This window comes from Stenella coeruleoalba (genome assembly GCF_951394435.1).
Source record: "Stenella coeruleoalba genome assembly, chromosome: 4".
Taxonomy (NCBI): domain Eukaryota; kingdom Metazoa; phylum Chordata; class Mammalia; order Artiodactyla; family Delphinidae; genus Stenella; species Stenella coeruleoalba.
Genome location: NC_137149.1, coordinates 52,539,988 through 52,566,634, shown reverse-complemented (window position 1 = coordinate 52,566,634; position 26,647 = coordinate 52,539,988). Strand labels below are relative to the sequence as shown.

Here is a 26,647-nt window from a genome sequence, read left to right as displayed (position 1 = left end):
GGGCCCCTTCTGTTCCGTTGAGCCTATGCCCCACCTCCCACAGCCCACAGGGCCTCTTCCAGCCCTGTGGGTCCTAAGCATAGGCCCTGCCCACTGCCCAAAACTTGCCCTTGCTTAGGTCCCGCCCTCCAGAGCCAAAGCCTTCCCCACCTGCCCCTTTTTTTTTATCTCTTCCCTCCTCCTCTTTTTTATTATTGTGGTACTGTTGTACCTTCTGGTTGTTGATTCATCTATATTTTTATTTTTATATACTTTCTAATACATCTGTTAGTTTCCTAGTCTAATTTTTTTTTAACTTGGTTATTGTTCTCTCTCTTTTTTTTTTTTTTTTTTTTTTTTTTTTTTTGCCACACCACATGGCTGGCGGGATCTTGGTTCATGAGCCAGGGGTCGGGCCCAAGCTCCTGTGGTGGGTGCTCCGAGTCCAAACCACTGGACCAACAGAAAACCTCAGACCCCAGGGAATATTCATCACAGTGAGGTCTCACTGAGGTCCTCATCTCAGCACCAAACCCAGCTCTACCCAAAAGCGTACAAACTCCAGTGTTGGAAGCCTCAGGCCAAACAACCAGTAAGACAGAAACACAATGCCACTCAAAAAAAAAAAAGAGAGACGGCCAAAAAATACGTGACTGATGAAGGAGCAAGGTAAAAACCTACAAGACCAAATAAATGAAGAGGAAATAGGCAATATACCTGAAAAACAATTCAGAGAAAAAACAGTAAAGATGAATCACACACAAGGTTGTCCACTCTCAACACTATTGTTCAACATAGTTTTGGAAGTTTTAGCCACAGCCATCAGAGAAGAAAAACAAATAAAAGGAAACCAAATTGGAAAAGAAGAAGTAAAGCCATCACTGTTTGCAAATGACATGATACTATACATAGGGAATACTAAAGATGCTATGAGAAAACTACTAGAATTAATCAATGAATTTGGTAAAGTAGCAGGATACAAAATTAATGCACAGAAATCTCTGGCATTCCTATACACTAAAGATGAAATATCTGAAAGAGAAATTAAGGAAACACTCCCATTTACCACTGCAACAAAAAGAATAAAACCTAGGAATAAACCTATCTAAGGAGACAAAAGATCTGTATGCAGAAAACTCTAAGACACTGAAGAAAGGAATTAAAGATGATACAAACAGAAGGAGAGATATACCATGTTCTTGGATTGGAAGAATCAACATTGTGAAAATGACTACACTACGCAAAGCAAACTACAGATTCAATGCAATCCCTATCAAACCACCAATGGCATTTTTCACAGAACTAGAACAAACACTTTCATAATTTGTATGGAAACACAAAAGACCCTGAACAGCAAAGGCAATCTTGAGAAAGAAAAACGGAGCTGGAGGAAACAGGCTCCTGGACATCAGACTATACTACAAAGCTATAGTAATCAAGACAGTATGGTACTGGCACAAAAAACAGAAATATAGATCAATGGAACAGGATAGAAAGCCCAGAGATAAACCAACACACATATGGTCACCTTATTTTTGATAAAGGAGGCAAGAATATACAATGGAGAAAAGACAGCCTCTTCAGTAAGTGGTGCTGGGAAAACTGGACAGCTACTTGTAAAAGAATGAAATTAGAATACTCCCTAACACCATACACAAAAATAAACTCAAAATGGATTAAAGATCTAAATGTAAGACCAGACACTATCAAACTCTTAGAGAAAAAAATAGGCAGAACACTCTATGACATAAATCACAGCAAGATCCTTTTTGACCCACCTCCTAGAGAAATGGAACTAAAAACAAAAACAAATGAGACCTGGGCTTCCCTGGTGGCGCAGTGGTTGAGAGTCTGCCTGCTGATGCAGGGGACACAGGTTCGTGCCCCAGTCCGGGAAGATCCCACATGCCGCAGAGCAGCTGGGCCCGTGAGCCATGGCTGCTGAGCCTGTGTTTCCGGAGCCTGTGCTCCATAACAGGAAAGGCCACAACAGTGAGAGGCCCGTGTACCGCAAAAAAAACCAAAAAAAAAAAAATGAGACCTAATGAAACTTAAAAGCTTTTGCACAGCAAAGGAAACCATAAACAAGATGAAAAGACAGCCCTCAGAATGGGAGAAAATATTTGCAAATGAAGCAACTGACAAAGAGTTAATCTCCAAATTTACATGCAGCTCAATATCAAAAAAGCAAACAACCCAATCCAAATATGGGCAAGAGACCTAAACAGACATTTCTCCAAAGAAGATATACAGATTGCCAACAAACACATGAAAGAATGCTCAACATCACTAATCATTAAAGAAATGCAAATCAAAACTACAATGAGGTATCACCTCACACCAGTCAGAATGGCCATGATCAAAAACTTTAGAAAGAATAATTGCTGGAAAGGGTGTGGAGAAAAGGGAACCCTCTTGCACTGTTGGTGGGAATGTAAATTGATACAGCCACTATGGAGAACAGTATGGAGGTTCCTTAAAAATCTAAAAGTAGAACTACCATAAGACCCAGCAATCCCACTACTGGGCATATACCCTGAGAAAACCATAGTTCGGAAAGAGTCATGTACCATGATGTTCACTGAAGCTCTATTTGCAATATCCAGGACATGGAAGCAGCCTGGGTGTCCACTGACAGATGAATGGATGGAGAGGATGTGGCATATGTATACAATGGACCATTACTCAGCCATAAAGAGAAACGAAATTGAGTTATTTGTAGTGAGGTGGATGGACCTAGAGACCGTCATACAGAGTTGAGTGGGTCGGGAAGAGAAAAAAAAATACCATATGCTTACACATATATATGTAATATAAAAACAAAACAAAACAAAAAAAATGGTTCTGAAGAACCTAGGGGTAGGACAGGAATAAAGGTAAAGACATAGAAAATAGACTTGAGGAGACACAGAGGGGGAAGGGTAAGCTGGGACAAAGTGAGGGAGTTGCATCGACTTATAGATACTACCAAATGTAAAACAGATAGCTAGTGGGAGCAGCTGCATAGCTCAGGGAGATCAGCTCAATGCTCTGTGACCACCTAGAGGAGTGGGATAGGGAGGGTGGGAGGGAGATGCAAGAGAGAGGAGATATGGGGATATATGTATATGTATAGCCTATTCACTTTGCTATAAAGCAGAAACTAACACATCACTGTAAAGCAATTAAACTCCAATAAAGATGTTAAAAAAATTTTTAATAAAATTTTTAAAAAATGAATCACAATCTCAGAAATAGAATGGAGGCACGGATTGACAAAATACAAAAAATGTTTAACAAAGATCTAGATGAAGTAAAGAACAAATAGAGATGAACAACACAATAACTAAAATGAAAAATACACTAGAATGAATCAATAACAAAATAACTGAGGCAGAAGAACGAATAAGTGAGCTGGAAGACAAAATGGTGAAAATAACTGCTGAGGAGCAGAATAAAGAAAAAAGAATGAAAAGAATTGAAGATAATCTCAGAGACCTCTGGGACAACACTAAACGCACCAACATTTGAATGTAGGGGTCCCAGAAGAAGAAGACAAAAAGAAAGGGACTGAGAAAATATTTGAAGTGATTATAGTCAAAAACTTCCCTAACGTGGGAAACGAAATAGTCACCCAAGTCCAGGAAGCACAGAGAGTCCCATTCAGGATAACCCCTAGGAAAAACACACCAAGACACATATTAATGAAACTAACAAAAATTAAATTCAAAGAAAAAATATTAAAAGCAGCAAGGGCAAAACAAAATATAACCTACAAAGGAATCGCCATAAGGTTATCAGCTGATTTTTCAGCAGAAACTCTGCAAGACAGAAGGGAGTGGCAGGATACACTTAAAGTGATGAAAGAGAAAAACCTACGACCAAGATTACTCTAGCCATCAAAGATCGTATTCAGATTGGATGGGGAAGTTAAAAGCTTTTCAGACAAGCAAAAGCTAAGAGAATTCAGCACCATCAAACCAACTTTACAACAAATGCTAAAGAAACTTCTCTAGGCGGGAAACACAAGAGAAGTAAAGACCCACAAAAACAAATCCTCCCCAAAATAACAAACAAACCCAAAACAATTAAGAAAATGGTAATAGGAACATACATATCGATAATAACCTTGAATGTAAATGGATTAAATGCTACAACCAAAAGACACAGACTGACTGAATGGATATGAAAACAAGACCCATATATATGCTGCCTACAAGAGACCCACTTCAGATCTAGGGACACATACAGAGTGAAAGTGAAGGGATGGAAAAAGATATTCCATGAAAATGGAAATCAAAAGAAAGCTGGAGCAGCAATACTCATATCAGATAAAGTAGACTTTAAAGTAAAGATTGTTACAAGAGATAAGGAGGGACACTACATAATGATCCAAGGATCAATCCAAGAAGAAGATATAACAATTATAAATGTTTATGCACCCAATAAACATTGAGGAGCACCTCAATACATAAGGCAAATGCTAACAACCATGAAAGGAGAAATCGGCAGTAACACAATAATATCAGGGGACTTTAACATCCCACTTACACCAACGGACAGATCACCCAAACAGAAAATAAATAAGGAAACACAAGCTTTAAATGACACAATAGACCACACAGATTTAATTGATATTTATAGACCATTCCACCCAAAAGTGGCAGAATACATTTTCTTCTCAAGTGCACATGGAACATTCTCCAGGATAGATCACATCTTGGGTCACAAATCAAACCTTGGAAAATTTAAGGAAATTGAAATCGTATCCAGCATCTTTTCTGACCACAATGCTATGAGACTGGAAATCAATCACAGGGAAAAAAAACTGTAAAAAGCGCAAACACATGGAGGCTAAACAGTGCACTACTAAATAATCAAGAGATCACTGAAGAAATCAAAGAAGAAAGTTTAAAATATATACAAACAAATGACAATAAAAATACGATGACCCAAAACCTATGGGACACAGCAAAAGCAGTTCTATGAGGGAAGTTTATAGCAATTCAATCTCACCTCAAGAAATAAGAAAAATCTCAAGTAAACAATCTAACCCTACACTTAAAACAACTAGAGAAAGAAGAACAAAGAAAACCCAAAGTCAGTAGAAGGAAAGAAATCATAAAGATCAGAGAAGAAATAAATGAAATAGAAACGAAGAAAACAATAGGAAAGATCAATAACACTAAAAGCTTGTTCTTTGAGAAGATAAAAATTGATAAACCCTTAGCCAGACTCATCAAGAATAAAAGGGCGAGGACGCAAATCAATAAAATTAGAAAGGAAAAAGGAGAAATCACAACTGACACGGCAGAAATACAAAGGATTGTAAGAGGCTACTACAAACAACTATATGCCAAAAACATGCACAAACACGAGGAAATGGACAAATTCTTGAAAAGGTACAATTTTCCATAACTGAACCAGGAAGAATTAGAAAATATATACATACCTATCACAAGTAATGACATTGAAACTGTAATTAAAAATCTTCCAACAAACAAAAGTCCAGGACCAGAAGGCTTCACAGGCGAATTCTATCAAACATTTAGAGAAGAGCTAACACTGATCCTTCTCAAATTCTTCCAAAAAATTACAGAGGAAGGAACACTCCCAAGCTCATTTTACGAGGCCACCATCACCCTGATATCAAAACCAGAGAAAGATATCACAAAACAAGAAAATTACAGGCCAATATCACTGATGAACATGGACGCAAAAATCCGCAACAAAATACTAGCAAACAGGATCCAACAACACTTTAAACAGTTCATACACCATGATCAAGTGGGATTTATCCCAGGGATGCAAGGATTCTTCAGTATACGCAAATCAATCAATGCGATACACCACATTAACAAATTTAGGAATAAAAACCGTATGATCATCTCAATAGATGAAGAAAAAGCTTTTGACAAAATTCAACACCCATAAAAACTCTCCAGAAAATGAACACAGAGGGAACCTACCTCAACACAGTAAAGGCCATATATGACAAACCCACAGCCAACATCGTTCTCAATGGTGAAAACTGAAGCCATTTCTACTAAGATCAGGAACAAGACAAGGATGTCCACTCTCGCCACTTTTATTCAACATAGTTTTGGATTTCCTGGCCATGGCAACCAGAGAAAAAAAAGAAATAAAAGGAATACAAATTGGAAAAGAAGTAAAACTGTCACTCTTTGCAGGTGACATGACACAATCAGAGAAAATCCTAAGGATGCCACCAGAAAACTACTAGAACTAACCAATAAATTCGGTAAGGTGGCAGGATACAAAATTAATGCACAGAAATCACTTGCATTACTATACACCAACGATGAAAAATCAGAACAAGAAATTAAGGAAACAATCCCATTTACCATCGCAGCACAAAGAATAAAATACCTAGGAATAAACCTACCTAAGGAGGCAAAAGACCTGTATTCAGAAAACTATAAAACACTGATGAAAGAAATCAAAGATGACATAAACAGATGGAGAAATATACTATGCTCTTGGATTGGAAGAACCAATATTCTGAAAATGACTATACTTACCCAAAGCAATCTACAGATTCAATGCAATCCCTATCAAACTACCAATGGCATTCTTCACAGAATTAGAACAAAAAATTTTACAATTCATATGGAAACACAAAAGACCCCGAAGAGCCAAAGCAATCTTGAAAAAGAAAAACAGAGTTGGAGGAATCAGGCTCCCTGACTTTAAACAATACCACAAAGCTACAGTAGTCAAGACAGTATGGTACTGAAACAAAAACAGAAATATAGATCAATGGTACAGGATAGAATGCCCAGAGATAAACCCACGCACATATGGTCACCTAATTTACGAGAAAGAGGCAAGAACATACAATGGAGAAAAGACAGCCACTTCAATAAGTGGTGCTGGGAAAACTGGACGGCTACACATAAAGAATGATATTAGAACACTACCTAACACCATACACAAAAATAAACTCATAATGGATTAAAGATCTAAATTTAAGACCAGACACTATAAAACTCTTAGAGGAAAACATAGGAAAAACACACTTTGACATAAACCACAACAAGATCTTTTTTGACCCATCTCCTAGAATAACAGAAAAACAGAAATAAACAAATGGAACTTAACTGAACTTAAAATCTTTTGCATGACAAAGGAAACCATAAGTAAGACAAAAAGACAACCCTCAGAATGGGAGAAAATAGTTGCAAATTAAACAACAGACCAAGGATTAATCTACAAAATATACAAACAGCTCATGGAGCTCAATGTCAAAAAAACAAAGATTCCAATTAAAAAATGGGCGGAAGACCTAACTAGACTCACCAAGGAAGACATACAGATGGCCAAGAGGCACATGAAAAGATGCTCAACATCATTAATTATTAGAGAAATGCAAATCAAAAGCACAATGAGGTATCACTTCATAATGGTCAGAATGGCCATCATCAAAAAATCTAAAAACAATAAATGCTGGAAGGGTTGTGGTGAAAAGGGAACCCTCTTGCACTGTTGGTGGGAATGTAAATTGTTACAACCACTATGGAAAACAGTATGGAGGTTCCTTAAAAAACCTAAAACAGAACTACCATATGACCCAGCAATCCCACTACTGGGCATATACCCTGAGAAAACCATAGTTCAGAAAGAGTCATGTACCACAGTGTTCATTGCAGCTCTATTTGCAATATCCAGGACACGGAAACAGCCTTTGTGTCCATCGACAGATGAATGGATGGAGAGGATGTGGCACATGTATACAATGGAATATTACTCAGCCATAAAAAGAAATGAAATTGAGTTATTTGTAGTGAGGTGGATGGACCTAGAGACCGTCATACAGAGTGAAGTAAGTCAGAAAGAGAAAAACAAATACCGTGTGCTAACACATATGTATGGAATCTAAAAAAAAAAAAAAAAAATGGTACTGATGAACCCAGTTGCAGGGCAGGAATAAAGAAGTAGACATAGAAAATGGACTTGAGGACACGGGGTGGGAGGGGGAAGCTGTGGTGAAATGAGAGTAGCATCGACATATATACACCACCTAATGTAAAATAGTTAGCTAGTGGGAAGCAGCAGCGTAGCACAGGGAGATCAGCTCGGTGCTTTGCGATGACCTAGAGGGGTGGGATAGGGAGGGTGGGAGGGAGGCTCAAGAGGGAGAGGATATGCGGACATGTGTATGCATATGGCTGATTCACTTTGGTGTACAACAGAAACTAACACAGTATTGTGAAGCAATTATACTCCAATAAACATAAAAAACAAACAAACAACTAAGAGGGCAAAGAAGAGCTATGATTAGGACACTTTGGAGGTGTCCAGGTCTACCACCTGAGGACTCTTCCAGAGAACACCGTGAATGTCTATAAAGACTTACCCAATCTTGTGGTCTAGTGTAAGGTACTCATTATCTAAAATCTTTCCATTTTGGGCCCACTGTAGTTCAGCATTTATACCTCTCCAAGGTATGGTAGATACTTGCATATATCTACTATAGCAGTAGACTACAGTACATGTTTTTTTATAATATATACATATATAGAAGGTTTAAAAAGGTTTATATATTTCTTTAATTTATATTCCTTAAGGGAAAACAATAGGTCTTCTAATCCTTTATAAACTGCTCTACACAAAATACAGTAAAGAATAGGATACAAAGAAATCGGTACATTTTCTAAATCTTTACAGTAAGTTTAGGATTAACAGTTGTACTAAGTGTCCTCAATTCAACAAATATTTATTTTGCGCCAGCATTGGTGGGTGGCTCAGTAACTACTTGCTGATTCAACGTCATTTATTTGATGCTATAGGAGATACTCAAAGAAATGTAAGACATAATTCTTGTTTCAGAACACTTTTAATCTAGGTGAGAAACAAGATGTAAATACAGTAAGTCCCCTACATACGAACGAGTTCTGTTCCGAGAGTGCGTTCGTAAGTCCAATTTGTTGGTAAGAACAACAAAGTTAGCCTAGCTACCCAACTAATACAATCAGCTATATAGTTCCAAACTGTAATAGGTTTATAATACTTTTCATACAAATAATACATAAAAAACAAACACAAAAAGTAAAGAAAACATTTTTAATCTTAACAGTACAGCACCTTGAAAAGTACAGTAGTACAGTACAACAGCTGGCATACAGGGGCTGGCATCGAGTGAACAGGCAAGAAGAGTTACTGACTGGAGGAGGGAGAGGAGGTGGGAGATGGTAGAGCTGAAGGATCGTCAGCAATAGGAGATGGAGGGCAAGCTGCAATTTCACTCATGCCTGACACTGACGGCACAGGTTCTGGTTCCTTGCTGGATTCAGTTCTATCTACTCTCTTGAAAAACCGATCCAGTGATGTCTGGGTAGTAGCTCTTTTTTTCTCATCGAAGATGACACGGTAGCACTGGATTGCATTCTGAACGGCTGCTGCAACCTTCGTGTACCATTCTATGTTCGGGTCCTGTGCCTCACAAACTAACAGTGCCTCCTCAAATAAAGAAAATCCTCTTGCCGTTTCCTATGTCGTGAATCTCTTCGGCTTTTCAGTTATCTCTTCTTCCTCTTGTCTCTCTTCGTCCTTTCCCTGGGCCTCCAATTACATCAGGTCTTCATTAGAAAGCTCCTCTTGTTGCACAGCAAGGAGTTCAATGAAGTTGTCCTTTTGCAGATCTAGCTTGAAATAAAGATACTGTACTACTGTACTCTATACAGTATACAGTACTGTACAGTAAAGTACACAAAAGCACAACCACTTGTAGAGGATGCACGCATGTGACAATGTATGCCAGACACGTGAACTAATTTATGTAATTGGACATGCGAAGGCACGTTCACATCTTTGAAAGTTCTCAGCCTGAAGGTTCATATGTAGGGGATTTACTGTATATGTGAAATGTAGTAAAATGTATGGCTTTAGAATCAGACAGCTAGAGGTGAAACCCTAGCACTGCCATTTACAAGCTATATGATCTTCAGCAAGTTACTTAAGTGGTCTAAGACTCATTTTTCTCTTCTGTAAAATGATGATAATTATAAATTCTACTTCATAGGGTGGTTATAAAGACTACCTAATACAAGGTAATACCTAAAAGTGCTTACCACAGTGCTGGACATAAAATAAGCATTCAATCAATGTAAATTATCATCAACATAATATTAAGTGGTTATTAACACAATAATAGTTAAACAAAGTAGGCAGTTTTGAAGTGGGAAGAACTAACCTGGGCTAGAGTTACAAGTTTCATGTAATAACAGAACACAGAAGATTTTCTGCTATATTTGTTAAATAAATATCTGACTAGGGCTTCCCTGGTGGCGCAGTGGTTGAGAGTCCGCCTGCCGATGCAGGGGACACGGGTTCGTGCCCCGGTCCGGGAAGATCCCACATGCCGCGGAGCGGCTGGGCCCGTGAGCCATGGCCACTGAGCCTGTGCGTCCGGAGCCTGTGCTCCACAACGGGAGAGGCCGCAGCGTTGAGAGGCCCGCGTACCACAAAAAAAAAAAAAAAAAACCTGACTAAAATATTTGGAATGTTTACCAAAATAAGTAAAATGACATGAGCAAATTCCATGTATGATCTGTAGAGCTCACATGTCCACACTTCTATTAGTAATGAGAGTATGGATTTTTTTTCAGTTCCAATTACTTAACAATAAATATTTCTACTTCACTTTTGCTTTCTTTACTTATCCATCGTGGTTTTTGCCAATGAAAAATGCAACAGAATGTGCTAAGTCCACTTTATTCTTCTGACTTATGTTAGGAAACACTTCTTCCCACTCCAGATGTGCCCTTCCACATGAAAAGAGCTCCCTCACCGTAACATTCTTGGCCTCTCTCCAGGGCTTTACTCACTACACCACAGAAGAGGTTTAATGCCTTCTCCAACTTTTAAATTTTGGAAGACTAAGCTGAACACACTCACCAACGCTATTTAACTAGAAGGTTAAGTCTATTTAAGCCTAGAGTTCAGTTAAACAGCTTATTTTGCTCTTGCACTAAGCTATGTCCTCCTACCCAGTCTTTACCACAAATAAAAGTATAATTTTGATCCCCCATTTGCCTTTATATTTTATTTTATTTTCTCAATTTGTTCAGAACCCAAGTGAGGAAAGAGGTAGTATTATTGGGCTCCTTCAAATATCTCAACAAGTTATTCAAAATAAAATATTTATTTAACGTCTATTATGTAGGATATCAAAGATATGACAATGAATGAAATGCTGTCCCTGCCAGCAAGTAAAAAGGCACTCTGTCTCATAGAACAATTTTCAGGAATGCATTATGCCACAAAAATAGCAATCATCAGTAATATCTCCGCAGATGAAAATCTAATATTTGGAATTATACACAGCAGATGCTTTTATTCTGCCCATATCAGAGACAAAGACACTGAAGTTACAAGCTTTAACAGGCAGAGAGACAAATCAGCATGTCCATATTAGTCTAATCAACCCGTGGTATTTCTACTACATTTGGGGAACTTTGAAACCTTACTTGTCATGATAAATGTCTTTTCCTTTGGTGACTAGAACCAAAGGCATGATCACAATCAACTTTAGTTAATAGATAGCATTTTATATGTGATGTTATTTAAGAGGTCAAAAACCAACTCAGAAGATAGCAATAACCGAAGAAGCAAATACTAATTTTAAAAATGTGTGTCAGGCTTCCCTGGTGGCGCAGTGGTTGAGAATATGCCTGCCAATGCAGGGGACACGGGTTCAAGCCCTGGTCCAGGAAGATCCCACATGCCGTGGAGCAACTAAGCCCGTGCACCACAGCTACTGAGCCTGCGCCCTAGAGCCCGTGAACCACAACTACTGAGCCCATGTGCTGCAACTACTGAAGCCCGCCCACCTAGAGCCCGTGCTCTGCGACAAGAGAAGCCACTGCAATGAGAAGTTTGTTCACCACAACCAAGAGTAGCCCCCCAATCACCACAACTAGAGAAAGCCCGCGCGCAGCAACGAAGACCCAACGCAGCCAAAAATAAAATAATAAATAAATTTAAAAAACAAAAACGTGTCTAAGCACAAATCCACAAGCATTCATCTGAGTCTCTTTGTTTTACAGACAATTCTGGTAAACTGGGTTATCTCATTTCCCAGTTAACAGCAGATTAGAAGGAGCAAATTGGAAATGGGAGTGTGAGAAACTAGAGAATGCTAGAGACACATTGATAGCAGGAAAAGAAAAGAAAAAAAGACTTAAGAACTCTGTTAGATTATAAACTCCATGAAGGCAGAAATTGTGTTCATTGTTCTATGCTATATTCCCAGTGCCTGGCATAGTGCTAGAAATAAATAACTGATGAATAATAGAACATTAAATAAACTACAAAAGCTAACATTTGGGATCTATATTTTTTGTAATGACAAATAGTTCTGTACACTTCAGCAGACTCTGAGAACAAATCCAGATAAATAAACACATTAATGTTCTTAATAATGACACCAATTTTTTAAAAAAAGAGTTAATTGTGTTTAAAATGATCAGTTTACAAAGACAGAAGGATAAGATCCAAAATGGCAACAATAAAAAGAACATTGGTAAGCTTAAATTATCCAAAATATTAACTTATGAGAAATATCATATTTCCTAATTACACTGGATAAATGAATTAGTATAAAAATGTTGGCAATAAAAAACCCCACCTATTAATTCTCAGGCAAGACTGTAATTTTTAATAGTATTAACTTACTTGAAATGCCATTTAAATACTAATGAGAAATAATAACACTGAGTACACATAGCAATACTATATTCGTTACTTACAAAGCAAATACAGCTAAACATAAGAGTATCTCAAAATAGGTAGGAAAAACTCACACACTCAGTTCACTGTACACAGCATTCTGAAGTTTCTTCTCCCAACCTATTAAAAAAAAGGAGTAAAACATACAAACATATTAGTTTTAAAAATAAACATACATCATAATTAAATTTATCTCACAAAAACTTTAACATTACATTCATTGGTGAAAGAACTTTATCAACTTCCAGTTGCTGTGTAAAGTGTTATACTAAGGAATTATTTCTTATATATTTACCAATATCCCTTGGCTAACACTAAGTAGCAAAGTCATCAACATGATTTATTCTTATAAAACTATGGCACCATTTTCTTAAGATGAGAAGAATATTTCCTTCTTCCACTGTTAAGGTACTCAATGAATGCCAAAATCTTGGGCCATCGCGCTACCAGAGCTACGAGAAATGTGCCAAGGGAAGGGCAAGAAACAGCCAGGCACTTGACAAAGATTACAAGTAATTCGTAACAATTAACTAGTCATTAAACTCCTAAACAAGAGAAGTAGATTATTATGAGGCACCATCAGTCAGATCAGTTCGCTTGGCTGCTAACTACTTGAACTTATACGGGCAAGTAAACCACTTAATATCTCAGTTCCCAGTGCAAGGGCTGCTAAACTGCTTGCTCTAAAAAAGTTGGGATTTTCTTCTGTTTTCTTTGAAAGGGTAGAAAAGAGGAGAGAAAAGAAACATGGGAGAGAAAAGAAGCAGAGAAGGAAAAAAGCCACAAATGAAAGGTAAAAGTCAAGTTACTTAGCTATGGAGATTCTTAATACATTCAGGATGTATTTTGACCAGGAAGGTAAACAGTATTTAAAACTGATTAATGTAAAGCAGTCATTCCCACAGTGTTCCTGAATTTTTGCAGCATTTCTGCAGAAATATCTGAAAGTTCTAATTCTCCCCAAATAGAAACCTATCCCGTGACTGTTACACAATTTTGGCTGAGTAATTGGCTGTGGATACAGTGTTCCCTCAGAATAAAGTATTTCCTTATTTTGCCTTAAAGAATCCGAGAAGGAAAAAAAAGCAACTTACAAACCTGATATTTTAAAGAATTCCTTAATATCTTCTTTTAGTGATTCAAGTTTAATCTCAGGTCTCTGAAGACTGGCCTAATTTTAGAAAGAAGAAGGAAAAGAAGAAAGGAAAAGACAGAGGTCAAAAGTAAGTCATTTGGGATGATATTTAATGCTAATGAAAGTTTTAAAAAGGAATGTCCAAATGTGCACACTATTTAAAAACTCCATTTTGAGGTCAGAGCATCGGAGTATCTGGAATAGCTCATAAGAGAGAAGACTTTTTCACCCATTCTTGAAATAGAGGACCTGTGATAATATACTATAGACTACTTAAAATATTAAATCTTGTAGCTTATGAATAGTTAACATCTTCACCTAAGCATTTTATTTTTATGAACATTTAACATCTATTTTTCTAATAGGAAAAATACTCAGATTTTATAAATTCATTCTCTTAATATTATACTTAGCATATATAGCACCTGGATTCACCTAATAACCAAAAACTCTGTTGCATCCATATAACTGGAGCTTTGAACAGTGTCATCTTTGGATCGCTGCTCTGTAAACCTGCATTTGTTGTACATATTTATGGAAAATACATAAAACTACTCACTCACAAATGCTTATTAGTGTCTCTTTCATCTTCAATTGCATGATTTCTATTCTACTGGTTTTTCACACTGTAATTTTTACCAAAAATACTAATTTCTCCAACTTATAATGGCTTCAGTTACCTTTGAAGTGTTCATCTTTCATCACCTAGCTCTCTCTATCAAATTCTAGAAGCATATTTTTTAAGAAGGTTTTTCTATTAGGGTATCTCATAAGCATTTTAAATCTAAGAAATCAAAAACTGATCTTATCTTCCACTTACTACCTTTCTCCTCTTCTATTTTTAATCCTCATCCATGAAATTACCATTCACCAAATCTTCCAACTCAGAAACTTTTGTTATTCTCAATTCTACTCTAATTCTTCTACGATTCAACCCCTTTCTGGGAAGACGGCATTGGTGGCAGTGCGATTTTTTTTTTTAATCTTCCTGATCTCCACATAAAAACAGACGAAGCAACTAGAGAGCAAAACCAAAATTCCATGGAAAACATTTACAACCAAACTTGGTGATAAGATATTCCTCATAAACCTAAAATATAAGCAGTTGTGGACAAACCAACAGCCACATAACCTGTATGGTATTAGCATCTACACAGGAAAAAGCAGAGGAGTATCTGATAGATATGAAAAGAGGAGAACCCCGAAATAGCCAGCAAGTGTTCACTGGAACATATGATGAGCTAATTTTAGAACAGGAGCTGACAATGGGAGGGGTTTTGTCTAATCCAATATAGCAGATGAGATCTGAAGACACTGGCGCAGCCTAGCACCTATGAATTCTTGAAACTGGCCAGCCAGGGCTCCCTTTCTCCCTTTCTGAGGAGAAAAACTTGATAGAGTAATAAAAATTGAGGATGACAGGGAACCAACTTATTACCTTGAAAACTGATAAATGAAAAGGCATTTATCTAGCCTGCCTTTCCTACAGGAACTGTACCACTTGGTAACCAAATAATAGATAATGGGAAATGTCTCTTTATAAAAATATTCCAGCTAATAACTAAAACAGATATGATATAATTAGAATATCACTGTTTTGCAATCCCTAATCAATTCTAGGCATTGAGCAGAAACAGCTATTAACTTTGCAAAAAGACAACCAGCAATTATGTGCTTCTCAATGAAAGAAGACTCCAGTGCCAATAGTCGTGGTCACTGAGATGGCACCTGAGCCTGATCAAAGACTCTGGGTCCAACTGTCAACTTCTACGTCATACAAGCTGCACCATGAGTGTGTAATCAGAAAAATCCAGGTTGTGAGAAATCCTAAAGGTCAAACAGCCCAGTTCTTCAGCTGATCAATTGTAAGGGAGAAAAAAAAAAGGAAGGAGAGAAAGCCTGTAGATTTTAAAAGACTTAAAAGGTATATCAAATAATCTTTTTTTAGTTGGCAAAACTCAGAGCATCCAGGGATATACATTTGGTTAATGAAACTATCAAGAAATGCAGCAAAGTGATTACCATAAAAATCAGGTCCTCTGGGAGGGAGGGACTTGTGATTGGGTTGTGACAAATGGAGAGGTTTCTGGTGTGGCTGGCAACATTTCACTTTTTTACCAGGGTGGTTGTTTAAAGTCGTTCATCTTATAATAATTCATTACATTATAGATTTGTTTTGTGTAGCTTCTGTTTGTGTTTTACTTTACAACAAACAGGGCAAAAAAAGGAAAAAGAAAAATACATCCTCCCAATCTATTCCTTCTCTCCATTCTAAAGTCCCACTTTAGGGCTTCCCTGGTGGCGCAGTGGTTGAGAGTCCACCTGCAGGGGACGAGGGTTCGTGCCCCGGTCCGGGAAGATCCCACATGCCGCGGAGTGGCTGGGCCCGTAAGCCATGGCCGCTGAGCCTGTGCGTCCGGAGCCCGTGCTCCGCAACGGGAGAGGCCACAACGGTGAGAGGCCCGCGTACCGTAATAAAATAAAATAAAATAAAATAAAGTCCCCGGGGAGAGGCCTGCGTACCACAAAAAAAATAAAATAAAGTCCCACTTTATTAAGGCAACCTGATTTTTCTGTTTATAGGTCAAGGAGGAAGAAACATGGCCAGCTTCCCATCTGGTATGTGTACTTTCTTCTTGTTTTTAATTGGAGTATAGTTGATTTACAATGTTGTGTTAGTTTCAGGTGTACAACAAAGTGAATCAGTTATACATATACATATCTCCACTCTTTTTTAGATTATTTTCCCACATAGGCCATTACAGAGTATTGAGTAGAGTTCCCTGTGCTATACAGTATGTCCTTATTAGTTATCTATTTTATATATAGTAGTGCTGCCACCTTATTTAAATTGCAACTACCCCCCACCTGGCATTTTCACACCACCTTACTCTACTTTCTCTTCTTTCTTAGCATTTATGCCTCTTAGTATACTGTATGATTTATTTACTATGTTTATTGGTATACTATCTCCCTACATTAGAAGTGGTAAGCTCGACCTGGGCAGATATCTTTTTTTGTTGTTCTCCTTTGTATCTTAAGTGCCTAGAATAGTTACTTCCACATAGTAGATGCTCAATAAATGTTTATTGAATAAATGAACCAATTTCTCCCTTTTCCAATCCATATTCCAGCATTTTCTTCCTAAAACATAAGTCTTTCTCGGCTGTGGATCTCCACAGCATATATAAGAAATCTAAACTTTTCAACAGCACACACTGGGACCTTCACAATGTAGACCAACTTATCTCTCCAAATTCATCAGCTGCTGCTCCACCAAGCCAACAACATCCTCTTTTTTCACACCTTCTCCGTGACGTCCTACACTCTAGCCACAGAGAGCTATAATCACTGATACCCCAAATGTCAAATACTTTAGGGTTCCAGGCTTTTGTTCATATTGTTTCCTCAGATATAAGAGCTCCCTCAACACCTTGGCAAATACCTACTAGCTTCCACTTCCAGACATCCTTCAAATATCACCTCCTTTCCCAACTACCTCACCTGCTACCTGCAAATAGTACATGCTATTCCTCTGTGAGAGCACTTACCCAATTACACTGTAATTTTCAGCTCACCTATTTCTCTTTTTAACTCTTAAATTCAAAGGCAAGACCATGTCTTCATTTCTGCATCCCAAGTGTTACTTGTCATTAACTGTTGCTTGACAAAATTATATTGACCAAACCATGTTCTATCCTTTTCAACTAATTTCCCCTCAAATAAACAAGGAACTTTATAAAACTTATGTTTAACTGAAGAGACCGGTTTCCAGTCTGTAATTCCTAGGATTTTAAAAGCTGCAAAACCCTTCTTATTATTCAACAGTATCAAGGCAAAAGGAAATAGGTTTTCTTTTTACTAAGTCTGTATTTGGAAATGACCCAGAAGTAGCAAAATTTAAAGAATTTCAAGAGAAAAACATGATTATTCCTCCTAAGCATTTTCAATACTTCAAGTTGCTAGATATCCTAGATATACATTTTTTTAATATAAATTTATTTATTTATTTATTGGCTGCGTTGGGTCTTCGTTGCTGCGCGCGGGCTTTCTCTAGTTGTGGCAAGCAGGGGCTACTCTTCGTTGCGGTGCACGGGCTTCTCATAGCAGTGGCTTCTCTTGTTGCAGAGCACAGGCTGAAGGCACACGGGCTTCAGTAGCTGCAGCAGGCGGGCTCAGTAGTTGTGGTGCACGGGCTCTAGAGCGCAGGCTCAATAGTTGTGGCGCACGGGCTTAGTTGCTCCGCAGCATGTGGGATCTTCCCAGACCAGGGCTCAAACCCGTGTCCCCTGCATTGGCAGGCGGATTCTTAACCACTGTGCCACCAGGGAAGTCCTCCTAGATATACTTTTTGATATCAAAGGCAAATCAAAATTCATTAATCATCTAAGCTAATTGTAAGAATCTTGAGAAATTTGAGACTCAGAAGCAGGACAGTGACAGGAGGGCAACGTGATAAGGCACAGCAATTCTCAAACATGTTTTAGCAGCATAATCCTTTCTTTCAAATGAAATCTGAACCCTATCGGAACCCAATTATATAAAACACGTTGAAAGTGATACTACTAGACAATGAAAACAATGAGTCTTTTCTCATTGACTAAGGTATGATTAACATTAAAAAGGCACAGCTTTATTCTGCTATGGTCTCAATACCTAATTTATTTTTGTATTTTGTTTTATTTGCTCAATAAAAAAAAAAAGATCCTGATTCACAGAGATAGGTGTTTACATTGTTAACAGCCCTCCTGGCAATCTCAGCACTCCCAAACAAACTGCTGCAGGAAATCAAAAGAGAAGTATGCAGCTGGAATTTTTTATTTTGAAGACAAATCACTAAAAGTATTTATCACAAATACAAACATCAGAAAAGGGCTTCTGATACCTAGAACTGCTGAAACTATGCATCACATAGTATTACTACCATGTGACGTGTTCTCACATCAGATGTTGTTCCATATCTCAGCAGTGCACCTGGATGGGGGCTCGTGTTGAGCAGATGCACCTTCACTCGGCCTGGCCCATGCCTGTCACTGTATACCCCCTGCAGTACTACCTCACTTGTACAACGTACCATAAGTAGACATGTGCAAGCCCAAATATTTGGAAAGATCAGTGCAGATTTACAGCCTTCCTCACCAATGACACATTTCTAAGTGTCCAAACAAACATATGAAGAGATGAAATAAACAGGGTTTTGGTTTTTCTTCCTCTAAGATCTATGCAGAAACAAGTTAATGTGAAATCACAATAGTGGATTATGGAGTATTTGATATAACAATGCATTTGAAAGAGTGTTGTTTCTTAATATAATGACTAAATTAAGTATTTTTAAGTGAATAGAATGTTTTCAGAATCCTTGGATATAACAGAGCATAGTTCTAAAACCACTTGGGGGGCTTCCCTGGTGGCGCATATCCAGTTTCGTTCTACTTCCACCAGAACAGGCTTAATCCAAAGCATTGCTCACTGGCAATCTTAAATTTCTAAACTTGGTGAGTAAAGGAAACTGGAGAAGCAAAGTGGCTGAAGTCGTGGTGGGGTCAAAAAAGCCAGGAGATAAACTGAGGCTAAATACTCATGAAGCACAAACCAAGGCAGAGGAAGGTTTACAAAAAGGGTTCCAAAAACCCTCTGATTCTCTCTAAAGATGTCCCATCCTCTCCACCTCTCATGATGCCACTGTGCCAATCCTGGGCTTCATCTTTCTGTGCCTGAAGAATCACAGAATTTCAGGGTTAGAAGGGACTATAGAGTTCTTCTAGGTCGACTAACCATTTAATGACTGACTCTCTTCTCCAAGGGATTTTCTAGCTTAGAAACTCTCACTTAGAAACTCTAAGCTAGCTTTCGCCACCTTTAGTCAATTCCATCTTTGAACTATTCTGTTAGAAAATCCTTTATTATGAACTAAAATTGATTCCCCTTAGCATCTGCCACCACCATGTGTGCCCCCCGACCCACCCCAAGGTCACAGAAAATATGCTGAATCACTTTTCTGTGAGAGATCTTCAAATATTCGAATTTAACTACTGTGTCTTCCCTGAAAGCTTCTCAAGGTCACATACATTTCTAGGTTCTCCAAGATCTCTTCATATGACAGATTCTCCTTACCGCCCTGGTCATCCTTGTCTGAGCAAAGTCCAGTCCAACTTTTCCTCTATTGTAGTAACTTCCTAACCTACCACTCTACTTCACTCATTCCACTAAACCACTGATTCTCAAACTTTTAAGTCTCAGGACCCTCACTCTTAAAAATTACTGAGGATCTGGGAGGACCTTCAAGATGGCAGAGGAGTAAGACATGGAGATTACCTTCTTCCCCACAAATATATCAAAAATACATCTACATGGGGAAGAACTCCTAGAGAACACCTAACGCTGGCAGAAGACCTCAGACTTCCCAAAAGAAACTCCCCACATACCTGGCCGTGTGGCTTGGTGCTCAGGCCGGGTGTCAGGCCTGAGCCTCTGAGGTGGGAGAGACAAGTTCAGGACACTGGACCACCAGAGACCTCCCGGCCCCACATAATATCAATCGACAAGAGCTCTTCCAGAGATCTCTGTCTCAACGCTAAGACCCAGCTCCACTCAACGGCCACCAAGCTCCAGTGCTGGACCCCACATGCTAAACAACTAGCAAGACAGGAACACAACCAGCCCACAAGCAGAGAGGCTGCCTAAAATCATACTAAGTTCACAGATACCTCAAAACACATCACCAGATGCATTCCTGCCCACCAGAAAGACAAGATCCAGACTCATCCACCAGAACACAAGCACCAGTCCCCTCCACCAGGAAGCCTACACAACCCACTGAAGCAAACTTACCCACTGGGGGCAGACACAAAAAACAACAGAAACTATGAACCTGCAGTCTTCAAAAAGGAGACCCCAAACACAGTAAGTTAAGCAAAATGAGAAGACAGAGAAATACACAGCAGATGAAGGAGCAAGGTAAAAACCCACCAGACCAAACAAATGAAGAGGAAATAGGCAGTCGACCTGAAAAAGAATTCAGAGTAATGATAGTAAAGATGATCCAAAATCTGAGAAATAGAATGGAGAAAATACAAGAACCATTTAACAAGAACCTAGAAGAACTAAAGAGCAAACAAACAATGATGAACAACACAATAAATGAAATTAAAAATTCTCTAGAAGAAATCAATAGCAGAATAACTGACGCAGAAAAACGGATAAGTGACCTGGAAGATAAAATAGTGGAAATAACTACCACAGAGCACAATAAAGAAAAAAGAAAGAAAAGAATTGAAGACAGTCTCAGGGACCTCTGGGACACATTAAATGCACCAACATTCGAATTATAGAGCTCCCAGAAGAAAAGAAAAAGAAAGGGACTGAGAAAATATTTGAAGAGATTATAGCTGAAAATTTCCCTAATATGGGAAAGGAAATAATCAAGTCCAGAAAGCACAGAGAGTCCCATACATGAAAAACCCAAGGAGAAACACACCAAGACACATATTAATCAAACTATCAAACTTAAATACAAAGAAAAAATATTAAAAGCAGCAAGGGAAAAGCAACAAATAGCATACAAGGGAATCCCCATAAGGTTAACAGTTTATCTTTTGGCAGAAACTCAGCAAGCCAAAAGGGAGGGGCAGGACATATTTAAAGTGATGAAAGGGAAAAAACTACAACCAAGATTACTCTACCCAGCAAGGATCTCATTCAGATTTGACGGAGAATTAAAACCTTTACAGACAAGCAAAAGCTAAAAAATTCAGCACCACCAAACCAGCTTTATGATAAATGCTAAAGGAACTTCTCTAGGCAGGAAACACAAGAGAAGGAAAACACCTACAATAACAAACCCAAAACAATTAAGAAAACAGTAACAGGAACATACATATTAATAATTACTTTAAATGTAAATGGATTAAATGCTCCAACCAAAGGACACAGACTGGCTGAATGGATACAAAAGCAAGACCCATATATATGCTGTCTACAAGAGACCCACTTCAGACCTAGGGACACATACAGACTGAAAGTGAGGGGATGGAAAAAGATATTCCACACAAAAGGAAATCAAAAGAAAGCTGGAGTAGCAATTCTCATATCAGACAAAATAGACTTTAAAATAAAGACTATGACAAGAGATCAAGAAGGACACTACATAACTATCAAGGGATCAATCCAAGAAGAAGACATAACAATTGTAAATATTTATGCACCCAACACAGGAGCACTTCAGTACATAAGGCAAAAGCAAACAGCCATAAAAGGGGGAATTGACAGTAACACAATAATAGTAGGGGAGTTTAACACCTCACCTTCTCTGATGACCAGATCATCCAAAATGAAAATAAATAAAGAAACACAAGCTTTACATGACACATTAAACAGGATGCAGTTAATTGATATTTATAGGACATTCCATCCAAAAACAACAGAATACACATTCTTCTCAAGTGCTCATGGAAGATTCCCCAGGATAGATCATATCTTCAGTCACAAATCAAGACTTGGTAAATTTAAGAAAACTGAAATCATATCAAGTATCTTTTCCAACCACAACACTACGAGACTAGATATCAATTACAGGGAAAACACTGTAAAAAATACAAACACATGGAGGCTGAACAATAAGCTACTAAATAATCAAGAGATCACTGAAGAAATCAAAGAGGAAATCAAAACATACCTAGAAACAAATGACAATGAAAACACGACGACCCAAAACCCATGGGATGCAGCAAAAACTGTTCTAAGAGGGAAGTTTATAGCAATACAATCCTATCTCAAGAAACAAGAAACATCTCAAATAAACAACCTAATCTTACACCTAAAGCAATCAGAGAAAGAAGAACAAAAAACCCCCAAAGTTAGCAGAAGGAAAGAAATCATAAAGATTGATCAGTAATCAATGAAAACGAAATGAAGAAAACAAGAGCAAAGATCAAAAAACTAAAAGCTGGTTCTTTGAGAAGATAAACAAAATTGATAAACCGTTAGCCAGACTCATTAAGAAAAAATGGGAGAAGACTCAAATCAACAAAATTAGAAATGATAAATGAGAAGTAACAACTGACACTGCAGAAATAAAAAGGATCATGAGAGATTACTACAAGCAAATATATGTCAATAAAATGGACAACCTGGAAGAAATGGACAAATTCTTAAAAAAGCACAACCATCTGAGACTGAACCAGCAAGAAATAGAAAATATAAACAGACCAATCACAAGCACTGGAAGTGAAACTGTGACTTAAAATCTTCCAACAAACAAAAGCCCAGGATCAGATGGATTCACTGGTGAATTCTATCAAACATTTAGAGAAGAGCTAACGCCTATCCCTCTCACACTCTTCCAGAATATAGCAGAGGGAGGAACATTCCCAAACTTATTCTATGAGACCACCATCACTCTGATACCAAAATCAGACAAAGATGTTACAAAAAAAAGAAAACTACAGGCCAATATCACTAATGGACATAGATGTAAAAATCCTCAACAAAATACTAGTAAAAGAATCCAGCAGCACATTAAAAGGATCACACACCATGATGAAGTGCGGTTTTTCCCACGAATGCAAGGATTCTTCAATTTACTCAAATCAGTCAATGTGATACACCATGTTAACAAACTGAAGGATAAAACCCATATGATCATCTCAATAGATGCAGAAAAAGCTTTCGAAAAAATTCAGCACCCATTTATGATAAAAACTCTCCAGAAAGTAGGCATAGAAGGAACTTACCTCAACATGATAAAGGCCATATATGACAATCCCACAGCCAACATCATTCTCAATGGTGAAAAACTGAAACCATTTCCACTAAGATCAGGAACAAGACAAGGTTGCCCACTCTCACTGCATTTATTCAACATAGTTTTGGAAGTTTTAGCCACAGCAATCAGAGAAGAAAAAGAAATAAAAGGAATCCAAATCAGAAGAGAAGAAGTAACACTGTCACTGTTTGCAGATGACATGATACTATACATAGAGAATCCTAAAGATGCCACCAGAAAACTAGCAGAGCTAATCAATGAATTTGGTAAAGCAGTAGGATACAAAATTAACGCATAGAAATCTCTTGCATTCCTATACACTACTGATGAAAAATCCGAAAGAGAAATTAAGGAAACACTTCCAGTTACCACTGCAACAAAAAGAATAAAATACCTAGGAATAAACCTATCTAAAGAGACAAAAGACCTGGATGAAGAAAACTATAACACACTGATGAAAGAAATTAAAGATTATACAAACAGATGGAGAGATATACCATGTTCTTGGATTGGAAGAATTAACACTGTGAAAATGACTATACTACCTAAAGCAATCCACAGATTCAATGCAATCCCCATCAAACTACCAGTGGCATTTTTCACAGAACTAGAGCAAAAAATTTCACAATTTGTATGGAAACACAAAGACCCCTAATAGCCAAAGGAATCTTGAGAAAGAAAAACAGAGCTGGAGGAATGAGGCTCCCTGACATTGGACTATACTACAAAGCTATAGTAATCAAGACAGCATGGTACTTGCACAAAAATGGAAATAAAGATCAATGGAACAAGACAGAAAGCCCAGAGATAAACCCATGCACATATGGTCACCTTATCTTTGATACAGGAGGCAAGAACATACAATGGAGAAAAGACAGCCTCTTCAATAACTGGTGCTGGGAAAACTGGACAGCTACTTATAAAAGAATGAAATTAGAACACTCCCTAACACCATATACAAAAATAAACTCAAAATGGATTAAAGACCTAAATGTAAGGCCAGACACTATAAAACTCTTAGAGGAAAACATAGTCAGAACACTGTATGACAAAAATCACAGCAAGATCCTTTTTGACCCACCTCCTAGAGAAACGGAAATAAAAACAAACAAATGGGACCTAATGAAACTTAAAAGCTTTCGCACAGCAAAAGAAACCATAAACAAGATGAAAAGATAACCCTCAGAATGGGAGAAAATATTTGTAAATGAAGCAAATGACAAAGGATTAATCTCCAAAATATACAAGCAACTCATGCAGCTCAATATCAAAAAAACAAACAATCCAATCCAAAAATGGGCAGAAGACCTAAACAGACATTTCTCCAAAGAAGATATACAGATTTGCAACAAACACATGAAAGGATGCTCAACATCACTAATCATTAGAGAAATGCAAATCAAAACTACAATGAGGTATCACCTCACACAGGTCAGAATGGCCATCATCAAAAAATCTACAAACAATACATGCCGGAGCGGGTGTGGAGAAAAGGGAACCCTCTTGCACTCTTGGTGGGAATGTAAAGTGAACAGTATGGAGGTTCCTTAAAAATCTAAAAATAGAACTACCATATGACCCAGCAATCCCACTACTGGGCATATACCCTAAGAAAACCATAATTCAAAAAGAGTCATGTACCACAATGTTCATTGCAGCACTATTTACAATAGCCAGGACGTGGAAGCAACCTAAGTGTCTGTTGACAGATGAATGGATAAAGAAGATGTGGCACATATATACAATGGAATATTACTCAGCCATAAAAAGAAACGAAATTGAGTTATTTGTATTGAGGTGGATGGACCTAGAGTCTGTCATACAGAGTGAAGTAAGTCAGAAAGAGAAAAACAAATACCGTATGCTAACACACACATATATGAACTTAAAAAAAAAAAGTGGTTCTGAAGAACCTAGGGGCAGGACAGGAATAAAGTTGCAGATGTAGAGAATGGACTTGAGGAGACAGGGAGGGGGAAGGGTAAGCTGAGACGAAGTGAAAGAGTGGCACTGATATATATACACTGACAAATGTAAAACAGATAGCTAGTGGGAAGCAGCGCATAGCACCGGGAGATCTGCTCGGTGCTTTGTGACCACCTAGAGGGGCTGGGATAGGGAGGGTGAGAGGGAGGTGCCAGAGGGAGGTGATACGGGGATACATATATACGTATAGCTGATTCACTTTGTTATACAGCAGCAACTAACACAACAATGTAAAGCAATTATACTCCAATAAAGTTGCTAAAAATAACTGAGGATCCAAGATTACTTTTGTTTATGTAGATTAGATCTACTGATATTTACAGTATTAGAAACTAATACAGAGAAATGAAACCTATTTGTTTATTAGTATGGAAGTTCCTGAAAACATTAAAAATTGAATTTCCATATGGTCCAACAATTCCAAATCTACATATATACTCAAAAGAACTGAAAGCAGGGACTTGAACAGATATTTGTACACTCATGCTCAAAGCAGCATTATTCATAATAGTTAAACAACCTAAGTGTCCACAGATAAATGAATAGATAAAGAAAATGTAGTACATATAATGGAATACTCTTCAGCCTTAAAAAAGGAAGATAATTCTGACACATCTACAACATGGATAAACCTTGAGGATATTATGCTAAGCAAAATAAGCCAGTCAGAAAAAGACAAATACTGTATGATTCCACTTATATGAGCTATCTAGAATAGTCAAATTCATAGAGACAGAAAGTAAAATGGTAATAGCCAGGGACTGTGAGGAGGAAGGAATGGGAAGTTAGTGTTTAACGGGTACAGAGTTTCAGCTTGGGATGATGAAAAAGTTCTGGAGATGGATGGTGATAATGGTTGCACAGTAATGTGAATGTACTTAATGCCACTAAACTGTACAGTTAAAAATGGTTAAAATCTAAATTTTATGTTTTACCACAATAAAAATATTTGTTGGGACTTCCCTGGTGGTCCAGTAGTTAAGACTGCACTACCAATGTAGGGGGTCTGGGTTCAATCCCTGGTCAGGGAACTAAGATCCCACATACCCCAACTA

The 26,647-nt window shown here is 37.8% G+C and overlaps 1 protein-coding gene across 7 annotated transcripts in view; it reads right to left on the bottom strand.

Moving 5' to 3' along the window:
• The window catches only part of TBC1D19 (TBC1 domain family member 19), a 199,872-nt gene that overhangs the window by 153,717 nt on the left and 19,508 nt on the right, over window positions 1-26,647 (bottom strand). For 4 of the 7 annotated variants that reach the window (XM_079919380.1, XM_079919382.1, XM_079919381.1 and 1 more), the window contains exons 2-3: window positions 13,807-13,879; window positions 12,783-12,828 (exon numbers count right to left, since the gene is read on the bottom strand). In XM_079919380.1, coding sequence (XP_079775506.1) covers window positions 12,783-12,828; window positions 13,807-13,879 — 119 coding nt within the window. Of the gene's footprint in view, window positions 1-12,782; window positions 12,829-13,802; window positions 13,880-17,421; window positions 17,474-26,647 lie in introns of those variants that run through there. The other 3 variants (XM_079919384.1, XM_079919386.1, XM_079919385.1) reach the window with 3 other exon arrangements.